This window comes from Xiphias gladius, chromosome 11 (assembly GCF_016859285.1).
Source record: "Xiphias gladius isolate SHS-SW01 ecotype Sanya breed wild chromosome 11, ASM1685928v1, whole genome shotgun sequence".
Classification (NCBI taxonomy): Eukaryota; Metazoa; Chordata; class Actinopteri; order Istiophoriformes; family Xiphiidae; genus Xiphias; species Xiphias gladius.
Window position 1 is genome coordinate 20532886 of NC_053410.1, and position 24894 is coordinate 20557779.

At 42.3% G+C, this 24894-nt stretch overlaps 1 protein-coding gene across 2 annotated transcripts; it reads left to right on the top strand.

Moving 5' to 3' along the window:
- Window positions 1-603: 603 nt before the first annotated feature.
- On the top strand, window positions 604-24894 carry smoc2 (SPARC related modular calcium binding 2). Of its 2 annotated transcripts, none has more exons than XM_040139372.1 (13): window positions 604-903; window positions 7262-7424; window positions 9550-9656; window positions 9884-9983; window positions 10833-10877; window positions 13157-13204; window positions 14530-14604; window positions 16192-16378; window positions 17393-17475; window positions 21607-21706; window positions 23551-23798; window positions 24071-24108; window positions 24313-24894. In XM_040139372.1, the coding sequence occupies exons 1-13, from the start codon at window positions 829-831 to the stop codon at window positions 24346-24348; spliced, it is 1305 nt and encodes a 434-aa protein (XP_039995306.1). In that variant the 5' UTR covers window positions 604-828; the 3' UTR covers window positions 24349-24894. The 2 variants fall into 2 exon arrangements, with proteins under 2 accessions (XP_039995306.1, XP_039995307.1); XM_040139373.1 differs by having other exon boundaries at window positions 10833-10868.

Genomic DNA, 24894 nt, shown 5'->3' on the forward strand with positions numbered 1-24894 from the left:
TTAGAACCCTATACCCGATTGTTTCGTCTCTGTTTGTGTATTGTGTTAATTTGAAGAACTTTGGGTATCTGTCTGTAGAGAATGAGACTGAGAAGGAATCGAGAAAATCCAAATTGTATATTGAAGTGTGTGTGTGTGTGTGTGTGTGTGTGTGTGTGTGTGTGTGTGTGTAGGAGGTGTCCAGCATTATGAGAATTTGAGCGCAGACTGCGTTTCTTCTCCTTGCTGACCCTCCCAGCAGACAGTAGCTTGTCTCATCCCACCCTCTCTTTGCCAATCGAACATCATCACAAGGTCCTCTGAAAAAGGGATTCCTGTTGTGGTTTTGAAGGAGAAGGGGGGGGGGGGGTGAAAGAGAAGAATACCTGACGTGTTTGCCTCAGCTACCAGCAGCAGACGGAGTCCCTCTAAACCTACACCTACCTACCTACCGGCTGTGGAACTGCCTGCATCCGATAAGGGATCTAGTTCACAAAATCAAGTGTGGAAGGAGGGGGTGTGGAGAAAAAGAAGTCGAATTGGAGAGAGGGAGAAGAGACACCGAGGGAGGGGAAAAGGTCAGGGACACGGGGGGGGGGTTATCGCACTGCCAGAAATAAGGAGAGTGTCTACACAAACGGTTTGGCAGACGAAACCAAGGAGACGAAGTGAAATAAACCAGCAACCCCCGCTCCACCACAAACTTTTTTTCACAAGGAGTACTGTAGATTTTAAACACTTTCGTCGTCTTCCAGAGACAGTTATTGTGCTTTGGTGAAGTCCAGGCAACACCGAGTGAATTTTGGACCGTGCGTAATTTGGAGAGTGTTATTGCCACGCTGCGTCAGGATGCGCTTCTGTCCGCTACTGATCTTCCTCTGTCTGCTGTGCGCTGGACGCGCTCAAAAGTTCTCCGCTCTCACGGTAGGAAGACCCCCATACTTCCCCGCATATGCCTCAAACATATGCATTTGCAAATAATGATTTTAAAACAAAGGAAATGCTTGTGAATTCCACGCGTAAAAGTTCAAGACGCACCGACAAATTCATTTTTACAACAGAAAGTTGTAGTCCTGAAACAAGTCCTCTTTTTTAAGTCAGTATGTTAGTTCATAAACCTTGCGTCCATCATGCTTTATTTGTGATTTTTTTTTTAATGAGCTTTTACTCTAATAATCAGAAATGCTTGAATAAACAATTTTAACAGCATTATGACCCGTGCTGCTGATATGATTTTAGATGTAATCTCTCTCCAGAAAAAGAGTTTTTCACAGTTTGAATATGTTCCATATGTGGCAGAAACTTAGACTCAATTCCCTGTGTTTCAGGGTCTCTGCACAGTGTATCTGCACTGGCAAAGCTGCTGGCTTGCCTGTGAGGAGTTGAATGGTCTGTTAGCAGCACCACTGTGGTCTGCTTTTAGTGCCTTCACCTGCCTGCCTGATTCTTGGCTTGTCTACCTCTCTGTCCCGTTCACTCTTGTACCAGTGGCTCTGAGGCTGAGGTGCCAGTGTCAGAAGGTCTGCTGCACCAAAGCACATTGCATTGCTTACAGTGGCAGCAGTAGTGCATTATGTCCAGTTCTCCTCCAAGTTTGGGAGAAAATGCATCTTTAAAGCAGATAAGGGGAATATCATGGCCAAGATCAAGTGCAGGTACTGTGCTGCAGGAGGAATAATAGAGAGCGGAATGTGCAATGTCAGAGGCTTCCCCCTTAATTTAGAGGTTGAAGTGACAGCCGCCTCCTCCAGCATCGTTATTTATGGTCCGGGTGAAGATGCTTTAATATCCAACTGGAAACAAATGGCCATGAGTTGTTAACCTGCAGGTGAAGGGTCGTAGATCCCTTTTCCCTGATGGCACTATGGAGTTGTGGAATGTGGGAGGAAGTATTACACTGAGCAGATGCTCCCCCTCAATTTTCACCATGATATATACATGTACGAACAGATCGTATGAGCACAGATAATCAGTCAGTGTTTCTTGATTAAAATCTCATGGGTGGTAATATTTGCCCAGCTGATGATGTAAATGTTATACTGATACAGCTGTGTTTGCAGTGTGTTTGGATATGACACAGTGCCCACTATGCTCTGAATATCACTATAAGAGTGAAAAACTTTCTCTATTTCATTTCATGTTTTAGTGGTAACTGTTTCTGTTTCATACCTCCTCACTGTGGTTCATTAGACCTTCTTTATTGAAATAGCACGTGGAGGACTAGACTAGTTTTTCAGGACTTTGTGAGTGATTAATGGCTTATTGTTTGAATGGCACAGGAGAGTTATTGCTGGTTTCAAGAAATTGTTTCCAAGTCATATTTTGTGCATATTTGAGGTCAAACAGACAGTTAAATATATGGGATATTTGCCCAGGTTATTCAAGAAACAGACTTTTTTCCACGGTTTATGGAACTATGAAATAGCGTGTGAAAAGATGAGGGCAAATAGAAAATTGACTGCCTCTTTTTCAAAACTGGGCAATTTTAGTGTAACACATGGGTTCCATTGCCCCCTTTGCTTTCATAAAATTTTGCACCTGCCCAAGGAGACTTTATTTATTGTCACATGACCACCGGTGGCCTTTCACACCACCTCTCTTTCTTTTTAACACCTTTCACAGCAATTAAATACCTTTTCCTTTGATTGAGTTAGTAGCCTGGTTAAAGGCTGTCACTTTATTCCCTTTCCACCATGCTGGAAACTAATGATCCCCTTTGCATCCTAGCATCCATGCAGGAAACTCCCGCCAAGGCCATTTAACACATTTGCCATGGCTCTCAGCTGGGGCCCCCATTGACCCTGCGGGGCCGTGGTGTGAGGGGCCTCTCGGGGTGCTGGAAGCGGGGGCCCCACAGCCCAGAAGGCCCTTATCAGCCTACAATGTGCTCTCTGCTGGAGTCTCGCCTCCTCCGTATTCCATTCAGTCTCACAATGCTGCAGAGCCAGGGGGAGGTAATAGGATTTGATTTTTTTATGCTGGTTGGTCTTGGAAAAAAAACTTCCCATACCCTCCGCCCGTCTCGCCCTCTCTTGCCTGTCTCTTGTTCCTCTGCCAACCTCTTGTATTATATGAGCAGATGCAAAAAGCATCTTCCAAGAGAGATCACGTAAAGAAAAAAATATATGATGAAAGAAAAGAGAGCAAAGTAAAGATAAAGAAAAACAGACAACTTGTCTCATTTCACATTATTCTGTACTTAAACCTACTATTTTGAGAGCATAAGTGCCTTCACACTGACAATTATGGCAACATGCACTGCATTATGAGTACTCGGATTGTGTGCTCATAACGGTCAAAAAGTTGAGTATGAAACGCTGGACACATCTCACCCACAATGGTTGCCATCTTGGTTACGTAGCGGAAGAGGAGGCACCACCAACCTATTTTCAGATTTGTGAAAATGGCAGCCGAAGAAGCTGCAGCTGTTGCGATGATCACTGCACCATAAAAATTTAAGTTATACATGTCTACACAATGTGTTTTTTCACTATGTACAAAAATACTGTTGTTGGATAGAAGCAATCAGTATGTTTAGAAGTTAATTTAGCAGTGTGTAATGATTTGGTACCGTGAATGATAACGCGAATGCTAGGCAGCTAGCAAACAGTGGTGGTCATCATTTCTGGTAAATTCACAATGGCCGTGTTTGATTTTAGACAACACTACTTGGTTGAAATCCACGCAGTACGCAAGCATGTACATAGTGTACACAGTGTACTACATGAAAGTGTACTGACAGAAGTATCCCAAATGACACAGAGTAGGAGAAAGTGACAGCTAGCTGTGTGGAAGTAGACAAGAAAAGGATTTGAGCAATAAATTGATTTGAGTCATAATGTGTTCTGTCTTGTTTGAGTCTCCTCTTATGATAAATAAGGGTGGAGGCTTGTGCTACAGTGTAGCTGATGTGATGGCCATCCATCACCCTCCACCGTGTTGCTGTGCATGAAGATGGTGCTTGCTTGACGAGGCTAGACTGAGACATCAGGGGAGTGTCAGGGCTCTACCTGGGCCTCGCTCATCCATCACCACAGGCCAAACACACAAAGATCTGCAGGAGACCTCTAACTACCATTAGGAGGGCACAGGAGGAAGAGGTCCTCAACACACCATTAGTCTCTGGTGCTTCTTCCTCTCACTGGTTTTCACATCTTATTTGTTCTCCTTCTGCAATGTGGCCAACTTTGACTGTGAAATAAACATTTGGATGCCTGATAGTGATTCTGGGTGGTTGATTTCATGGGTGGCTGATTTCATGGCTAACTGTTTTCCCATGCTGTGTTCTTGGAGCTCTATTATAAACTTACAGGCACTTCGCACTCTGCTCTGTGCTGTACAGTGGACATCCAGCAGGATGCTGGGATGCAGAATGACCCTGTTTGAGTTGTCAGTCTGTTGGCTGACAAGGGTTGATGCTGATAATGCTGGTGTAGTGTGAGCACTGGGGTGGCCAGCATGGGCTTTGGCGAAGCTGGCGGTCCACAACCAAGCATGGCTGGACGCGCTTAGACACTATCAGAGCAGTTAGTGGCCTTGGAAGGTTGCGGTCTTCTGGAAAAACCATCTTTAGAACAGCCTGTCACGCCTGCTGGACTTTATGTGAAGGGGTGAGCTGTGACAGACAGAGTGGAGGGTGAGACGAGGTCAGTGCTGCAGAAAGATGTCCTAACTAGTGTGGGAGGACAGGGGGAGAGGGAGGGAGGGTACCGATGGGAGACTGTCAGTTAGATGCAATGATGCAAACGATCCAAGAAACTCAGAGACACTAACAAGGGAGGGGCAAGGAAATGTTAGAGCTCCAGTTTATAGAGATAAATCATGAAAGAAATACGTGGCAGAAGAAAAATAACTAGAGTATCCCACTCAAGTAGTAATATTGTCTGTAAAGATTATACTATATACTATATTTTAACTGTTCATATCAAAGTATAACAGTAGTTCTTCTAAGTAGCAGGTACTTAGTTCATGAGATCCAATGTGGCATCTGTTTGTGACCTTTTGAGTAAAGGAATCAAGTCATCCAAACAACCTCTCTCAAATTCAGTGATACTCTGCAAAGTGGCAACTTCCTCACAGATTACTTTGCAATGGAAAAGAGCAAACTTAAAATGAAAATCCTCCAGATTGTGTCAAAACAGCATTACTTTCAGTCAGTGGTACCCAACCTTTCTGCCTTTCTGCCAAGTGAAGTAATGTCCATTTATGACCCGCCATTACAGGTTATGGCTTTAATGTGGATGTGAGTAGGAATTTTCTCTTTCAGATTTTTGATTTTAAAACGTTTTAGTAGCCCAAAAACCTAAAAAGTATCTAGTATCTGATGTGCTCTAGTGGCCTAGGTGTTAAAGCGCTCACCATGAACACCAACATCCAGTTCATGTCTGGAGGGGGACCTTTTGTTCAATGTCACCCCTCTCTCATCACATTTCCTGTCATCTCCCTACCATTGCTATTGAATAAAGTCATAAAATTCCCAACAAATAATAAATAAAATCCCACATTTCACGAGGAAAATTAAAGACAGTACTTCATTAGTTACCTTCAACTGCTGGAAATGGGCAACATTTACTCATATTTTGTAATTACCAAAGGAAGAAGAAATATAACACTCCATATTAGAAAATCTAGAAAGATGAAGGATGAGTGTTGAGATTTGGACACAGGCAGTACTTATGAAGCCAACAGCCAGCTCTGCAGTGTCAAGATACCTTTGGTGTTATACTAAATTATTTGTGATAGACAAAATTTGTAAAGGCATAGGAAGAAAACGATTGTAAGAAAAATTTTCTTTGAATAATTTCATTCAATCCAATAGACTAATTTTCCCCCCTCATCTCCTCCTCTGATGTGTTTGAACGCCCCCCCCCAGAAGATTTATGATGAGCAGGGTTGACAGAGTGGGCTGTGTCTCCCCCCTGGCCTAGGGCCACACTGCCTTCCCTGACAACCCTCTTCCAGGTGCATGTAGCCCTGAAGCCTTACTCATCTGAATGCAGAGGGCTGCCATCAAACCTCATCTCTCACTTCATTCGTAGTATGTCAGACATAACAATTTTTTTTTTTTTTTGCTGATCATCCCACCCTCTTCATGGATGTGTCTTTTCTTCTTCTATCTTGCCATGCCTTTTCTTTTGATAACTCATAAGCTTTTTATGGCTTACCTTTAGGCGAGGGCTTTGATTCTCTGCTTTGTGCCATAGTATAAGTGTGTGTGGGTGTGTGTGTATGTGTAAGTAAAAGAGAGAAGTTCTGTCTGTCTATGCATCTGCTGTGAATTGTTGACAGAGTTCATTCAGACAGATTATGGATATCCGTGCATCCACTTAAAACTGACCACAAACTTCACAATACAAAAGAGCAAAACTGAATGAATAATTATAGTGTTTCATATGTGAAACTAATTTAATTATAAGAGAAGACAAAAAGAGTTCAGAGAGGTATTTATTTTTGGATATGACTGACTGAAAACAGCACCTGCATAGGCATGGGTATAGAGTTTGTTTTCCATTCTATCCATTATTCCATCAGACTGAATGAATCACGCAATTTTTATGTAAACCCAGCACTCACACTGTGGCAGAACAAAGCTCCCTGACATCTAGTTTATTCAGCCACTCTATCATTCACTGGTTTTTCATTCATTGTAGCAGTCACAGCTTGTTGCCACCCCCCACACCAGCGCCACCGCCTCATTGTGTGGCCTGGCAAGGAGGTTTCATACCACGGCGGAAGATACAATGGGTGGCATTGACACAGGTGATCCAATGTGTTCAGCATGAAGTCTCCGTCCTTGTTTCTCTTGTCATGGCTGAGTAAAACATCCTCAGGAGAGATTCCAGGTGAATCCCTGTGCAGGTGTTGGCACAGGTATTCAAGTCTTCTCCAAGCCCATTAGACAAAGACAAATCATGACTGCACCCTGACAGGCTTGTAGTGACACTGCCTCATCTTTGTGTTGTGCTGTTTATCAGTGCTTTGTAGTGTATTTATGAAAAGATGTTGCACTTTCTTATGAAAATCTGATAAAAGCTTTAAAGCAGAATTAACTATTTGTATGGCTTTTTTAATGGACACCTGTCCTATGTTTGGTGTAGTAGCCTGTTTTTATGAAACGCATTTGCCCCTACAAACGGTCCAACCCTTAGTCTTCATAAATCCCTCCAGAATCACACCTGTTGTGGAGATTAAAATGTTTTAGCGCAGAGCTGACTGATGCCCAGAAATGGCTCGTTTACCAGATGTTTTTCTCTGCTTATCTCTTACTTTCTCACCTATGCAGTTCCTGCGGGTGGACCAGGATAAGGAGTGCAACATGGAATGTAGCGGAGCTCCTCGCAAGCCGCTCTGCGCCTCCGACGGCAGGACCTTCACATCTCGCTGCGAGTTCCTCCGAGCCAAGTGCCGCGACCCCCAGTTGGAGGTCATCCGAGGGCCATGCAAAGGTCAGGTCACGAGTCACGCTTCAGCGACGCCTGATGATCTCAAATGTGCAGAGAGGGTCACAGTAGAAACTTGTGGGTTAAATTCATTTCAGCATAATTGATTCTTTGAGTGCTGGGAGGACGAGTGGGGTTGACACACTGAGAGTGGGTGGAGGGGTTTGCTGCTGGCTGGTTGGTTTCATAATTTCAAACCAATTTTACTGATGAAGGATATGTATGTTAATTTAACAGAATACTATACTTGTTTTGTTTTCAGTGGAAATTATTTTTGTTATCTTACAGTTTTCATGTTTTGGTACATTGGAAATACATAACAGTGTCATGGGACCAACAACTTCCTCACTGATTTGAAATGGCTTCAGCTCTGTGAAATCAGATTATTTTGCAGAGGCAAGGACATTTCAATGAAATATTTTGACCATCCCATTTTCATCATACAAGACGGAAACCTGTACATACGTGACCAATGGAGGACTGGAGATGAAAAGCGAAAGGGGAAGGAGAGCCAATGAGGTCAGGCAGCTCACAGACTCGCTCATTGTTGGTTGTCGTTGGAAGGAAGAACCCATACACCCCAATGTTGCAGCCCTGAACCCTCTCACCCCCACCCCTCTCACTAACTCTATACTGCTAGTTCATTGCTCTACAGACTGGGGACAATGCCCCATTCTTACATATTACAATATTAGATCACTAATGCAGGGAGCGTGAGCAAAGGGGTTTGCTTAAAAAGGAGTCTCATTTAATGGAAAAGCATTCCACGATTTTATGCCCGTGCTGTGTCTCTATGGCAACGTCTCTAAGCGGACATCTGGATGTGGTGGACAGTTTCGGGACACAGAATAGAGAATTCCAGCCAGGAAGCTGAAAGGGACGAGAGTCCATGAAAGTCGTATTGTATGCGTCAATAACATCGGGTGTATAAGGGTTCGGACCCCCCTCTGCTTCTGGACGGCCGGGGTGAAAGACGTAGCAGTAGCAGCCATGTCAGCACCCGAATAAACCAGAGGGCTGATCTGGCCTAAAAGCACAGAGATGGGATTGTGTTTAAGGATGGTGAGACTGGCACCACATTTGTTTTCTATCACTGTGCTCAGATGATTCAAGTGTCCTGTCATTTTTTCCAGTCAGCTTTTTCGTCGGAGCCCCCTGGAGAAGGACGATGGTTTTTGGTTTTTCCATTGGAGCTAAGTTTAGAGCTCTTCAATTCGCTGTTTTCCCCCATCCGGAAGATCCAGCGTTTTTCCCCCCTCTCCTCTCCAGTGACAGTGGCACACACAAACACCAGACTGAGAGAAACCAGTGCACATTCCCCCGCATGTATCTAATGGACAATCTACTGAAAGATATGCCAGCGACATGCAGCCTCCTGACCAAACTGGTGAACGTTTTTAGACTTAGCATGAGTCATTGTTTTAATGTGATTTGGACCTGCCAGCAAGACGAGCACTGCTTGGCAGCTAACGTGTCACACCAAGCTACCATTAAATCCATTGCTGCCCAACATTTCCTGAGAGTTTGTACAGCTGGTGCTGTTGGTCAGGTGAGATGAAGCAGCTGTGGAATGACAGGATGAGCCATGGCTCTGACAGAGGGATGTGAAAAGACATGAGGTGCACATAGGTGAAACATTGCTGACCCTCATTCATATCAACAAATACTTAGGGGTCAGCTTGGGCTGAACTGAGGAGACGGTTGAGGTTTAGGAGGAGAGTGAGACAGACTCAGAGACATTAAGGAAGGGTCAGGTTTTCCCTGTGCATCAGCCCTTTTCTTGGGTGACTGGAATGTTCTACAGGAGCAGCACGAGCTGCCTCGCTCAGTAATGGCTTTACCACCAGGCGCTGTGCAGGCTTGCCTGACTTGCTCCTAATAAGAACGGGGGTGTTGGTTCTATTCCCAGCCACACAAGTATCTGCCACTTCCGAAATGTCTTGAATTGTTTCCCCTCTGTTTCTCCACTCTCCCTGCATTTTTTTTTCATTCTTCATCCTCTGTGAGATTCAACATCTTCTTCTGCTGACTTTTTAAATATGCTGTTTTCATAGTTGTGCAGCATAAGAAAATAGTTGAGCTGTGGGTTGAATCATGTGTTGTGATTCTGTTGATTTGTGGTACTCCTCAGATACATCCAGATGTGTAGCAGAGAAGAAGTACACAGAGCAGCAGGCCAAGAAGCTCTTCCCACAGGTCTTTGTGCCTGTATGCAACCCTGATGGTACATATAGCGAGGTAACAAAAACATAACATTAATGATACTTCTTTTAAATATGAGGCACGGGACTAGATTAGGGAGGCCACTGTAGAAAAGAGTAACTCTTTAGCACCATGAGTCCATTTTTGCAAGAACCGCTCTTTTCTCCTGCATGGATTTTATTATTAATGAGTTTTTAACTTACAGATGCGTTCCATGGTTTAGCTTGTGCTGACTTTTTGTTTGCATGCCGTTTTGATTGCAGGTTCAGTGCCACAGCTACACTGGATACTGCTGGTGTGTCACACCTAATGGCCGACCCATCAGTGGCTCAGCAGTGGCCAATAAAAAACCTCGATGCCAAGGTGTGTTAAACCCTCGCAACCTGTCTTACGATGGGAAAGTTTAAATAATGTATACACTTATGCATACTGTATTTGCAATTCATTGTACTAGTACAGGAATCGTATTGTGTAATAAACCCAATGTATGACATTTAAAATGACTAATTTGTACTCAAATGCGGTTTCTGTAATTTTACAAAGCAATTATGATAAATCGAATTCAACATGGCAAAACATGACATTCCATGTTTGGGGGGGGGGGGGTAATCTTCAGTCCTGTGGGGAAAGTGGTCAGTGACTAGACTGAAGGCCACAGGGTTTGAGGGCCACCCTAGGACTGAGTGTTGCTCAAGGCATGGGGCTGTAGTGTAAATAAGCCCGGTAGAAAATCCTTGCTACAGAGTTGAGCAACATAATTAAACTGTAAGAAATCTAAGTGTTCTTGGAGGGTGGCGTCTGCCAAGCAATCAAATAACCAATGCCACATGTCCTTCCTTTGCGTCTCCGTGTGGCTGCCTTGGAAGTCGCTGCTGTCTCAATGGTGAGAAAGTTCCAGAAGCAGCAGCAGTAGTTGTAATTGCCAGCTGTACTTTAATTATAGCTTTGTAAATGAAGTTTGAAAATTTCATAAAATACATCTCCAGTGACATGCAGTGTGTAAGGGATAAAAACCACTTAAAATTAATGACATTTTAAAATAAAGAGGCAGAAAAGTTTTCCAGTGTGGTTCACTCCTTTCTTAAGTCTGGTGGCTGTTTGTTCTTATGCCACAAAATGAGGCCAACGATTTATGATCTTTTGTCTTTTGTCACACATGAAAAGAGTGTATGGTGGTGAATTTTTAATTCATTCGAACCTGTCGCTTTTCAGGATCAAAACAAGAGAGAGCTACCACAAGAGAGCCAGGTAAAGCAGGTGAGACTTTAATTCAAGTAAAATTCATTCTCTGAGGCATATTGACTCCTTTATGTGCATGTGTGCTTTCATGTTTGTCCATGTGCATGTATGTACCCATCTAAGCATGCATGTACACGTGTGTATGTATTCATTTTTATCTCTGTCTGTTTGCTTGCATCTGTGTTAGAGATGTGATGGGCAGGTCGCTTGTTAAGGCTTGCCTCTCTAATATTTTGTCAATTCGAAAAAGTGCAAACAGCCTGAAGGCTGATATAAAAGCAGTCTGTTACTGAGTAAAAAGTCTAAGGAGAGTGGCTGCGGTAAGCTTTAATGCACACCACCAGCGGCTACAGCGCCTATAACCGCCTGTTATCTTTACCAGGCAGCCAAATGGCATGGGAGCAGCCGGAATGGACGAACACTGAATAATCGGAAGCTCTTGTCTAACTTTATCCTTCTTCATTTTGGTTCTTTTTCAGCAACAGTGTCATAAGATACAAGGAAATGTTCACACTTTATATTCCACCCTACTTTCACTCTCATCAACTTCTACCCTCTTCCAGATATAGAACCACTAAGTTTCCCTCCGGCTCCACTCCAGATATTGTATATCTTACTCTCATCTTTGAGACTATTTGTTTAACTGGTTTGATTTGAAGACTCAGAAAGAAGAAAGTGTAATTTGAGTTGATTCAAATCAATTCCTTATGTGATTGTGTATGTGTGCATGTGTGCGTTTTTGTTTGCATGTATGTGTGCATGTGTTTTAAAGAGAGTGCATCCATCCACTTGTGTTTGTCACATGGGTTATTCCTGTCAGTGTGACATTTACGTCTGCGCCTCTCATACTGTAAACAGTCTTGGGGATAGTGTCTGTCTGAGCCCGGCCAACTCATTACACATAGATCAAGTGGGAATGCAAAAATTCGAGAGAGAAGAAGGGATGGTGGGAGAGGGAATGAGGGCGGAAAGGAGGTGGAGAAGGGGGTTGTGGTTTAATCTGAACTGGCTGGATAAACAGGGTGGTGAAAAGCAGAATAAACTGTAGATTTGTGGTGTGCCAGCCCTGAAAATAGCGGTGATTGCATCAATATTTTGATTCAGCAGAAGCCCATCAGTACCTAAGAATTCCACAGCAGCCATTGCTGCACTTTTATTATCACAATATTGGTAAAGTTAAACATCAGATGCTTTACCATAAACCCAGTTCTGGTGCTTGACTTGACAAATTAATTCACATGCTGGAATCGTATGCAGCTGACGACTGACAAACAGCCGTAAAACTAATGCCGTATGACCACAAATGGAGCTCTGGGTTTCCTGGCAGATGCTAAAAGAGGTGTTGCAGTCATGTAAAAGACTGCAAAGTAAAGATAGGTAATTAGGGGTTTATCATAAATCCAAATCATAAATACTTTTTTTGAAATGCGGAGTGAGCATAGTAATAACATGTCTGCCTCCGTCATTCACACTTACTTCATGTATTTTTATCCACCAAGCTTGCTTGAGAAGATGAATGGCTGGCATAAAAAACTTGCATTAAATCCCGATTTTTGCAATGGAGAAATCATTGTTAAAGAAAATAAGTTTAAGATTAAACCCCTGTTTGTGGAGCCACCCATTAGAGATGCCCTGATTCATGCATTAACAGAGCTTTACTTTGAGCAGAATGAGTGACCCACACTGAGGTTAACCACACCTACGGCCGTGGTTTCACCCTAAGCGGTTCAAAACCTCAGTCCCCATCTCCCTCCTACCGCAAATCATACAAACGGAGACCAAACAAACACTGAGCTTGATTCTCCCACTGTTAATTGTTTTGTCTCAGACTTGGCTACCGCATTCTTCAACCCTTTTGTGTCTCCCTTCCACCTTCACACAGCTCTCAAAACTCATATGCAGGTAGTGGAAGGATGGAGAAAGAACATCAGGGACAACTTGTCTTCATCATCTCCTGATTCATTATAACTGACCTCAATCTGTCCTCCATAGCAAAATGATCTCCCTTGTTGCATGAAGCGAAAGCCATGGAAATATATGACCACTATACCTCTGGTTTTCCTCCTCTTTCCTTTTCTTACCTTTCGTCACCTCTTTCAGCTGTCAACACACAGACACACACACACACACACACACACACACACACACACACACACCTCTAATTCTCATTACCTCTACTTCTGCCTCCTTCCCTCTTGGCCGGGCAATGTGCAAATCTCATATAATTTAGTATTCTCTAATCTATTTTACTCTTGTAATTGTAGTCTCCTTGCAAATATTCTCAATTCTAAATGCAGATGAGACTGGCCTTGTGGTGGATCCACAGCCTGCTGCAGATGAAGAAGGTGAGCTCTTATCCGTCAGACTGTGAGTAAAAAATGTTTGACACTGCACCTGTATTTACTGAGACACCACTGACTGATTTAAAGGCATAGCACCAAAATGTTCTTAAAAGGGAAAAGCAGCCCGCACATGAGGCAGCTACAGACACATTCTTCAAAAAAGGTCATTGGGGAAAATGTGATAGTAAAACATTTTTAAATTTATAAGATTGTAACAGTAGCACAAGTAGAGAAGAGTCGTCAAGTCAGCAAATTTACTCAGATATGTCCGTTTTATAGCAATATGTCTAACATTAGCTAGCTAGCCATCATAAGCTACTGGTCATATCAAATCAAGTAAGCTGGCAACAAAGCGCTTGAGTGTTACTTTGAGCAAGGTTGTGTTTTTATTGCTTAAGAATTCAACTTGTCATCTGAAGAAGAATATGTGTAATTTTGAATTTACAAGTACATTTACTTAGTAACTGTACTACAGTACAATTTGTGGTAGAATACTTGTGCTTTACTTGAGGCTATTCCTTTTTATGCCAATTTATACATCTACTCCATTATGCCTTTGAGGAAAAATATTGTACTTCTTAGTCCACTACATTTTATATATTATTATATATATTTCATATTAAAATGTTTCATATAAAACCTATTGTCATCTTTAAAATGTGATGCACTGTTACAGATAGAAATAACCAACTCTATATCAAGTAGTCGACATTACAATGCTACTTTCATGTTAATTCATCAGTTAGAATCCTATGATACGATATACACCAATATAACTGAAAGGGGCAAATCTGCCAAATGACTACGTTTACCTTTGATACTTAAAGTATCCTTTGCTGCTAATACATCTGTCCTGTAAGTTTTGAATGCAGTGTTCTTAATGGAGTATTTCTATATTGTGGTATTGCTACATTCACTTCTTTTCAAAATGGCCAAGAAAGCTACTTCCTAAATTACTAGTGCAATAAAAATAATCCATCACTGTGAGAGGGAGGCAATCTCGTTTTGTAAATTTGCATTTGAGCACTTTTGTCACCCTCTTATTTTTTCAAAGAATAGGTGTTTTATGATTTATGTTAATGTGATTATTTGATAAGACAGGAAGAGGTTCATGTTCATAGTTTACTTACTTCTGTTTTTGCTATTATATTTCTGGCCATAGCTGCCATATGCAATTTTTTCTCCACATCCTCTCCAGCAGTTTGAGACAATAACCTTGATGTGCATTTTACAGTCTATGAGTTTTGGAACCACCAGGTTTGGCTCAGATGATAAATGAGTGTGTTTTCAATTGAAGCTAATAAAGCTGTCTCTGTGATTTCTTTCAGACATCATTTCCCAGTACCCCACTCTGTGGACAGAGCAGGTTCGCAGCCGACAGAACAATAGAACCAGAGCACCATGTGAGTTTCAAAGACCACTTTTTCTTTAATGACAGCGATCGGGTGTTTGCAAACCTCAACTGAAAGCACACTCTGTGTTTTTCCTACTTGTGTGAGCAATCATGGTTTTAGGCTGTTCCTGTCTTTTAAGGACAGATGGTGGATTGTGAAACCAATACATCTTGGTGTTGGAGTGCGTCAGGCTTTGAGGATCTGCTTCTCTGTGGTTCTGAGCTTTGCAGCATATCTGTAATTATCAGCACATGGCACAAACACAGGATCTCCTATTCTTTTGGCTAGTCCGCTCTGCTCTCCTGTTACACACATGCACATTTATGTTGTACAGATCGGTTGCCTCTTTGCTCTTTGAGGAAATATATTGCTTTCTGCATAAATTTTGAGGCCGACCCAGAGATGAGAACCCTATGTGCATATGTGCATTTGTGTGTGAATCACATTATCATAATTTACAGCCAATAAAAAGCCTGAGAAATGCAGCATTGATGGTTTTGATTACCATGTGCTCTTTGAGGTATTGGGGTGAAAAAAAAAAAAAACACCCACCCCAACAAAGAGAGTCCATACGGAGGAACTGGAGCGAAGACAGTCGGTTGAGAAAGTGGGGAGGCATTTCAATTGGTCTCTTTTGTGAGGGTAAAGATCTCTAATGAAAATAAACGAAGAAAAGGGTAATCCAAAATCCCGCAGTAGCTTCCGAGCCTTGATGCGAGTAGCAAAGAGAGGGAGAGATTGGTGATGAAAGCCCTCATGGCCAGAAGCGCTCCACTTCCATCCCTGAGTTTAATACTCAAATCACTGTTGGAGAGCTGCACTACAGAGACAGAGGCTGCTGCACAGAAAAAAAAAAGTCTGATTAGATCCTGCTGAGGGTCTGCAAAACCCCATCTTTCTCATGAAGCCCAGGAAGTACTGCATTTTTCCCTGTGAATTTTGAATGTGTAAACATAAAGATCCCTGGTACTTCACATTACCCAGCAGTAGTGTGTCATTGTTTGTAGGTGTGTGAAGGCAAAGGCCCGACTGACCACTGTTCTGCTTATGTCTTGTCTGTTTCCCTCTCTGTCACATACATCCACAGAGGGCAGTTGAGTGTCCAAATATTTACTTAACTTGGGGCATAGGGAGCTGTATGTAGTCATTAGCCTGTTAATGTCCGTAAACAGTGCCACAGGGGGCTGATATAGCAGTCTACACACACTGTCTTCAAGCACTCATCCTCCTCCCCTTTGTCTTCCTCCTCCGTCTCTGGGATTTTGCAGCAATGATTAGAGCTTAATAAGAGAGCATCCGCATGCGTTTCGCTTTTAAATCAAAATTATTTCAAATATACTGCATGTTGTATAAATCCAAAATGTGTTAGCCAGATCTGGTTAGGAATTTGACCAAGTTTAAACTTTAACAGACCCTCTTGTTCACGTTGAGTTTGTATATGTGTGTCTGGAGTGTGTATTTGCCAACCTTGTGTATGTCACACAACCTGGACCAAATAAGTAAATGCTGTCTTTACAGGCGGGATGTGTGTGTTTGTGTGACCGATCCATTTATGCCTCTGCTGATTCCTCTATAACCTCTGACCCCTCTCTCCAGCCTCATCATGTGACCAGGAACAGCAGTCTGCCCAGGAAGAGGCGAAGCAGCACAAGAACGATGCTGTATTCATACCAGACTGTGCCCAAGGAGGACTGTACAAGCCAGTCCAATGCCACCCCTCTACCGGCTACTGCTGGTGCGTGCTGGTGGACACTGGACGGCCCATACCTGGGACCTCCACCAGGTGAGAGAGAGTTCACCTGTACAAAACTCATGTGTTATACGGGTACTTTAGGGCTTATCTGTGGTATTTTCACCCTAATTTACAAAGATTCTTGGAATTTATTGCTCGGTTATTTGTGGCAGTCAAACCAGACAGTTGTTACACAAAGCAGGTAAGTGATCATTAGCCACCCTAACACGACTGGCCAATTGTTAAAGAGGCTGTCCAACTGGATGACCCAGTTTCATGCCCTTTGTTGGCAAATATCTTCTGCACTAAAATGTCCCTGAACAGTTCTGAACATCTGCAGGTTTGTAATCATGCAAACTTCATAGAAGATTCTCTATTTAGAAGAAATTGTTAGCAATAAAGAAACTTTCCAACAACAAATAGAAGCTTCTATATTTGAGATTCAGAAATTGCCCGTAAGTCTGACATAAGTATGCAGACATCCATCTCCACTGCTGATGAGACAGAGTGACTCAGTGGTCTGGTAAGTGGCCGGTCAGAGGTCAGTTAGACTGGCAGGGTAGGGCACTGGTGCACTCTTATTGAGCACCAAGGTGGGGTATCAGATTAACAAGGCTCCAGGCAGATTGCCAGACAGCACATTAGCACACATATGGAAGCATGGATTTTCCCCCTTCTCTCTCCTTGTCCGGGGCCAGCTTTTGGCCCAGTCGCACAGCAGCAATCGGGACTCCACCAGCTCTCCAAGGGAGGTCGTGAAAGCTTCCTTGTGTCCCACGCTCTCTGTCTGCCTCTCCCCCTCTATCTCTCTCTTTCTCACCATCCCTCCCCCTTTCTGTCCTTATACCAGCCCCAAACCTTCCCTTCTTCCTGGATGTGTTTCACAGCCTCTGGTTTGCCACAAAACAATTATTTGAATCCTGAGATTTAAATGAATGGAAGTAATTGAAAAACATGGTATTCCTCTCTGATTTTACAATGAGGATAGTTTTATAAACAACACCTTTCACCCATTTCACTTTGAATCAATCTGAATTTTCTCACACAGTGTATTTTCTGTCACAGGTATGAACAGCCAAAGTGCGACAGCAATGCCAGGGCCCACCCAACTAAACCCAAGGACCATTATAGAAGCAGACATCTTCAAGGTAGGTCTCCAAATATTGGACTCTATTCTTTCTCTCTGTTCAGACCACATGGTGAAGTTTTTCAGCAGCTGGCTTCCAACTGCTGCCACGCTTCCAAGGTTGTGATAACAATGTGTGTGTGTGTGTGTGTGTGTGTGTGTGTGTGTGTGTGTGTGTGTGTGTGTGTGTGTGTGTGTGTGTGTGTGTGTGTGTGTGTGTGTTGAGATCATTAGAACTGTTGGTCAAGGAAATGCTTGATAAAGAGTTGAGGATTCCCAGATACTGCCCCTCACTTGTCAATAAGCAAGGAGACAGAGACGGATCAGGGGGAGGATTAATCTTCAACTGTCACGGGAGATGGAGGATAGTGGGATGATAGCACAGAGGACAAAAACAGCGGGGAGGAGAGGTAGAGATAATGGATAATGGGATGCCAGAGATAGGTAGTGATAAAAAGACTGACAGCAGTGTAGATAAGTAAATTTGATGGCGGGAGGGGATTTTTGGGGTGGTGGGGTGGGTTTAGTTACAGGTGAGACTGTGTTTGCTATGTTAGATGGATATTTGCTTGTCAGGATTTGAGACTTTAAATTGTAAAATTTATATTTTGAAATCCAAGTGGAATTTACAAATGGATTGAACTGAAGATAGATTAAATGATCACATTTCACATTATTTTGAGGCAGATTTTGAGAAATAATACAGGAAAAAACATGCAGTTTCAGCAAATACCCCAAAACAACATAGGTTTACATTCAAGTGACAAAGGAGGAGGTGAGGGGGTGAGTCAACAAAACTTCCTGTGTTCCACCAACAGTCAATGTTGGTTTCTCTTAACTGTGACCACTATCAATCCCTAACCTTAACCAAATATGTATTTTAACCAAAACCACAATCTTTCCCCAACTCAAACCACAAACCTAACCAAACCTTAATAATAGTGGTATCACACACATCACACACACAAACAGTTTTGGAAATCACTGACAAGGTTAGTTGTCCTACCGATATGGGGTGTGTGATTTTTTTTTTTTTTTTTTTTTTTGAGACTCTGTTTTGGCTCTTAGAGCTTGGAAGGCTATCTTGAATCCAGTTTTCCTAAATTGTAAGAGGATGGTCAATCAAAGATATCAGGTTATTTTAGAACTAAAAGATACAGTATAATGATGTAGTATTGTTTCTCTAATTTGAAACTAAATGTTCAAATATTCTTTAAGATTTCCCTGTGGATGGTGTGCATTCAGCTTTGCTTCATTACATTTATAAATGCTAGATGATAGATATCATCATATCGTTGTATTTAATTCTATCAGTAATTCCATGACTTGTCATAAAACCAGTGCAAAGCAGAGTTATAGCTTTCAGGTGCTGCGTACAACAAAATCACAGTTTAAAGCTGAATGGTGCTTGGCAAATTTACAGTTTTTTTTGTGGTTTGGTAAACATGTTAATAATCCAGCAGCACATGAACAGAGCTACCACTGTTCGCGTCCCATCTATAACTGTTTACGTAACAGCTTGCTGAGCCAGAGCTGTGCTCTCTGCTTGCAGGTGCTGTATTTAGCAGCAGAGCAGAACTTTGTCTCTGCGTCGAGGACTCTTGTATAGTGTGCATAAAACAGTGAGATAGACAGTCATAGATATATGCTCCATAGACCATATAGCTCCATAGTTACTCGTCTTTGCCTTCCAGTGGCACTGACGGTGTATATTATTGCTAGTATATTGAGCAGGGAAAATTACAGTTTCTCTCAGCAGAAAATGTGTGATGGCGATGGGAACCATCCCACGAGAAAGACATCACGCCCAACAAAACACCTTTTTAAACACCATGTGGTAGGAGAGAAATCAATATCCCTATTCAAGCATGCAGTCACCTAACACAGATGCTCACACAAGTACACAGACTTCATTCTAAACCTGTCAAAGAAACCTGCACCGCATCAGCAAGGTCTCCAATTATAAAATATGATGGGACACAGTCAAAAAACGCAGTATCTTGTTTTTTTTACGAGCAATTGCATCAACGTCCGTAAACCCTGTTAATGTATGAACCAGGGATAATTATAAATGTTGCCTTCACATTGCTCAGGTGTATTTGCTATTGAAGCGCTGGTGTTGAAAGGTTATGGGGCGAGATACAAGAAAGGAGCAACTTGCCTTGAAAGCGGCAGGAGGGGAAAGCAGGGTATCGGACTAGCCTTCTACCCAGAGAGGGATCCTGGGATAGCATTGGGGCAGGCAGTGGGAGCTGCAGCTGTGAGTGCTGATAAGGCTCTGCCCCATGTGGCTCCATGGAAAACACTGCTTCTTATTGACCCAAGCACACTGGCACGCACATCCAAACATGCACTTAATGGCCAATTTCTAAAGGCAGCAGACATATAGAGGAGTGTGAATCGTTTTGTAGATGTTAGATTCTCAACCGGAAAAAATGTAATTATTTCTCAAGTTGATTCCATCCTGCATCTGTCAGACTTGGCCATTGCATAATTATAATCATTATGGAATAAGACAGCAGATGTTTAATGCTGCACCCTTGAACCAAACGGAAAATAGCCAGACTCAATTTCTTTCGAATGACAGCAAGAACATTTGTGTCCTGCCCCTCAACAAAAAAGTGTCCAGACAGACAGAAGCTGATCTGTCTCGCCCCCACAAGAAAAAAATTTGCTGCCAAGGGGAAAGGACTGTAGCCTTACCTGATGGCTTCCCATTTGAATGAACTGCAGACACGCTCAGATTCCTGCAGCATTACGGAGAGGACGTGTGCTCTCCATAAAAAACACTAAGCCTCAAACAAGTCCATCCCGCAAATTTCTCTTCAGTCAGAAGCCAGATAAAAACACTTTGCCTTCTGAGGGTGCAATTGTGTGACTGTCTAGACTAATTTACCACAAGAGGCTCAGCAAGGCACCAGTTTTGCCATTCACAGGTGGGTCAGATATTTTACTGGGCTAGGTCCAGGGAGGACCTACTAAAACTTAAGTGCAAGTCTGTTCAGCATGTAAAGGAGACTGTGAAACAGTTTGGACATGTGAATGCTTCAGCCCACAGCTCAGCGCAGGTTGCTAAAGCCCTGTGCTACTTGGGAAATGTGGAGTGGAAGCTGGGTGTTGGGTGTTTACACCAATGCTGGTCGCCACCTGTTAGAGAGGGGCAAAGCATGCTATTATCTCCAACACAAGAGAATCTGGCCCCGCAGGCCCAGGCCATAAAAAGAGTAGCAAACTGCAGAGAATTTTTTCTCCTCCACAGGCAAAATATCAGAGGGAAGTCAGACTGTGAGAAAGCAGGGAAGAGCCGCAAGGGGAATCCAGGAATCTCTCCGGCCTCCATAGCCTTCAGCTCTTCCAGAACAACCTTGGCCTCCTCACTCTTAAAACTCTATGGCCTAACAGGCAATTACTATCATTAAGGTCATTCCACTCCAGTTGTCCCTCATTTTAATTTTTTCCCGCCATTCTGCATGTAATAACGCTTCTCTGTTGGTTTTAGTTGGGTAGTTAATGATAGATTTTACTTTATAGGTTTATGACCTAATTATATCAGTCTCTTCTCTGGCTGACATTACAAATAGTAATCCCACTACACACTGAAGATCAGCTGTTGTGTCTGCCGATCTCTGGATGCATACCTTTAAAGACATACAAAATACGACAAAATCCTAACACAATGTCTTTCAGGACTATATTTGTTCCCCTTGATGTCTCAGATGAGTCTTGCCTGCTGAATGGAGCCTCTTGTCCACACATACAACATTCAGTAACATCATCTATGCCTCCAGCTGTCAAAACTTCTCAGGGGCCTCTGAGATGATTGGCAGGTACCCTCTTCCTCCTCCAGATGAGGGGAGGTCTGACACTTTATGAGAGGGAGTAAAAGACAACTGTGAGACTCTTGTTTGGGTTTATTTTCTTCTCTGCTGTCTTTATGTGCTGTTCACGTTAACACAACGCTGCCTGTTACATGACGTCCCTCCCCAAACATTTATTAGGCCACCTATGACGGCAGCATTCCACATTACAACACATGTTGTAATGCTGGGTCATTTTTCTGTGTTTGCTGACACATGCATTCACTTACTTCCATATGAACTGTATAACGCATGCTCACACACACTCATTCAGGTATCTGTGGTTTACTTTCCAGGCTGTCCTGGGGCAAAGAAAACGGAGTTTCTGACAAGTGTTCTTGACGCACTGTCAACAGACATGGTGCACGCCGTCACAGATCCAGCATCAGCCGGAAGGTATGACATTTGTTCATCTTACCATCATTCACCTACAGTTATGTCCATAAGTATTTGGACAGTGACGCAAGTTTTGTTATTTTGCCTCTGTGCACCACCACAGTGGATTTGAAACTCAGCCATCAAGATGCGATTGAAGTGTAGACTTTCAGTTTTAATTCAGTGGGTTTAACAAAAATATTGCGTTAACCGTTTAGGAAATACAGCAGTTTTTAGACATAGTCCCTCCATTTTCAGGGGCTTAAAAGTAATTGGACAATTAACTTACAATCAGTTTCATGGCCAGGTTTGGCCTGTTCCCTCGTTATTTCATTTCATGAAGTAGATAAAAGGTCTGGAGTTGATTCCAAGTGTTGAATTTGCATTTGTTAGCTGTTCATGGGAATTCTCAATATGTAGCCCAAAGAGGTGTCATTTCAAATGAAGGAGGCCATCATTATGCTAAAAAAACAAAACAAACCTATCAGACAGAAGGCAGAAACTTTATGAGTGGCCATATCAACAATTTGGTACACTGTTAATAAGAAGGAATGCACTGTTGAGCTCAGCACCACCAAAAGGCCTGGAAGATCACAGAAGACAACTAAAGTGGATGAACACAGAATTCTTTCCTTTGTAAAGAAAAACCCCTTCACAACATCTAGTCAGGTCAAGAATACTCTGGAGGAGGTAGGCATATCATTGTCAAGGTCTGCAATCACAAGATGCCTTCATGAATGTAAATACAGATGGTTTACCAGAAGGTTCAAACCACTGGTAACATTCAAGGACAGAAAGTCCAGATTAGACTTTGCCAGAAAACATCTTTTTTTTTTTTTTTTTTTTTTAAAAGCCTGCTGAGTTCTGGAACAAGATTTTTTGGACAGATGACACAAAGATTAACTTGTACCAGAATGATGGAAGAGAAGAGTATGGAGAAACGAACGGCTCATGAGCCCAAAGCATACCACATCATCTGTCAAACATGGCGGAGGCAGTGTTGGCATGGGCATGTATGCCTGCCAGTAGAACTGGGTCACTGGTGTTTATTGTTGATGTGACTGCTGACAGAAGTAGCAGGATGAATTCTTAACTGTATAGGGCTATACTATCTGCTCAGATTCAGCAAAATATTGAAAAATTTATATAACAGATGGATAATGACCCAAAACATACTGCAAAAGCAACTCGAGAGCTGCTCAAGGCAAAGAAAATGAATATTCTTCAATGGCCAAGTCAGTCACCTGACCTGAACCCAACTGAGCATGATTTGCAATTCCTGAAGACAAAACTGAGGTCAGAGAGACCCACAAACAATCAGCAACTGACGGCAGCTGCAGTAAAGGCCCGGCAAAGTCACCATTTGGTGATGTCCATGGGTTCCAGACTTCAGGCAGTCATTGACTGTAAAGGATTTCCATCCAAGTAGTAAACATAATCATTATATTTATAATTACAATAGTTTATCCAAATACTTTTGAGCCTCTGAAAATGAGGGACTATGTATAAAAATGGATGTAATTCCTAAACAGTTAATATAATAATTTTCTTAAACCCCTTGAAATAAAGCTGAAAGTCTGCACTTCAATCACATCTTGATGGCTTTGTTTCAAATCCATTGTGGTGGTGTACAGAGGTAAAATAACAAAAAATGTCAATGTCAAAACACTTCTGTACCTGACTGTATATCAGTGGGTTCAATCATTTACAAAACAGCACAAAATTACTGTGTGCTACACAGATTTTTGCTGGATCCATGGCAACTGATTGAACTCCGGTGACATGAGTTATTTTAGAGAGTTGGATGAAGTGATGGAGAGACATTTATTAGCTGATGAACTCATGAACTGATATCTGTCATTTAGGATGGCCGAGCCTGACCCCAGCCACACCCTGGAGGAGAGGGTGGTCCATTGGTATTTCAGTCAGCTGGACAAAAACTCCAGTGGGAACATCGGGAAGAAGGAGATCAAGCCTTTCAAACGCTTTCTGCGCAAAAAATCCAAGCCGAAGAAGTGTGTGAAGAAGTTTGTGGAGTACTGTGACATCAGCAACGACAAGGCGCTCTCTCTGCAGGAGCTGATGGGCTGCCTCGGGGTGACCAAAGAAGAGGGTGAGCTGAACAACACAACCTAATGTCTAATGGCTAGCTACAGCTAACACTATCTACCAGCAACAGATGTCACTTCAGCTGGCAAAACTGACCATAGCTTGTTTGAAATAAGAAGCATGCCTTGGTTCACATCTGTTTGAAATCAAGGCCCCATTGGGAAAGCGTTTATTGAACGGTCAATTGTAGTTTGCTTTGATGCTTGAATTTACCTGCAATATTCCTCATATTATGGTTGTTGAGGTTTTTTTTTGGTTTTTTTTTTTGTCCCTCAGGTGCCAAAGCAGGAGAAGGCTCATCTCCCAGTAAACTAGTAAGTAAACTACTCCTCCCATTTTAAAGGATAAAATTACTGAAAAAGAAATAAGCAGCGCATCTGCAGTCTAACTGAAATAATGTTTTAGCTCTGTTAGTGCCTACTGAATCAGGAATACACAATCATTAAAAAAGTTGTCCGACTACGTGCTAACAAACTATGACGTGTCAAACTGATGTCACCTTAACTTTCTCTCCTCAGAATCCCTCGAAGAAGCAAGGGAAAGCCAGCAACTGAGATTTCCCCTCCCACATGGAGAATCTGCCCTCACCAATCGGCAATAATGGAAAACATAGTATTTGCACTTTGTACTTTAAAAAAAATGTAAATTCACTTTGTAGAAATAAGGTATTTAAACAGACTGCTGAATCTGTGAATGATGTAGTTAGCTTTTTATGTCCTGACAAACGAAAATATTTAACACATACAATGTATGTGTCCTTTGTGTGTCTAAAAAGTATACTTTTCAGAGTTGTACAAGTTTTAATGTTTGATGTTACATTTGTGCCCCTTCCCCCATTGTACTTTTCCTCTCATATTGATGACGTTAAAGCGGATATTTGCTACACGGCTACAATATTCTAGACCATCCCATCTCTCATGTACTGATCTATAGCAACTCTTCCTGTGCTTTGTACAGCAGTTTGAAAGAATGTTTTAAACATACGTCATAAAAACGTCCAACCTGTTCACATGTATTCATGTTTACTAGAAATAAAGAACTCTTTTATACATTTTGTTCTCTGTGAGTCTGCCAGTCATAATGTCACACTGACAGTTAAT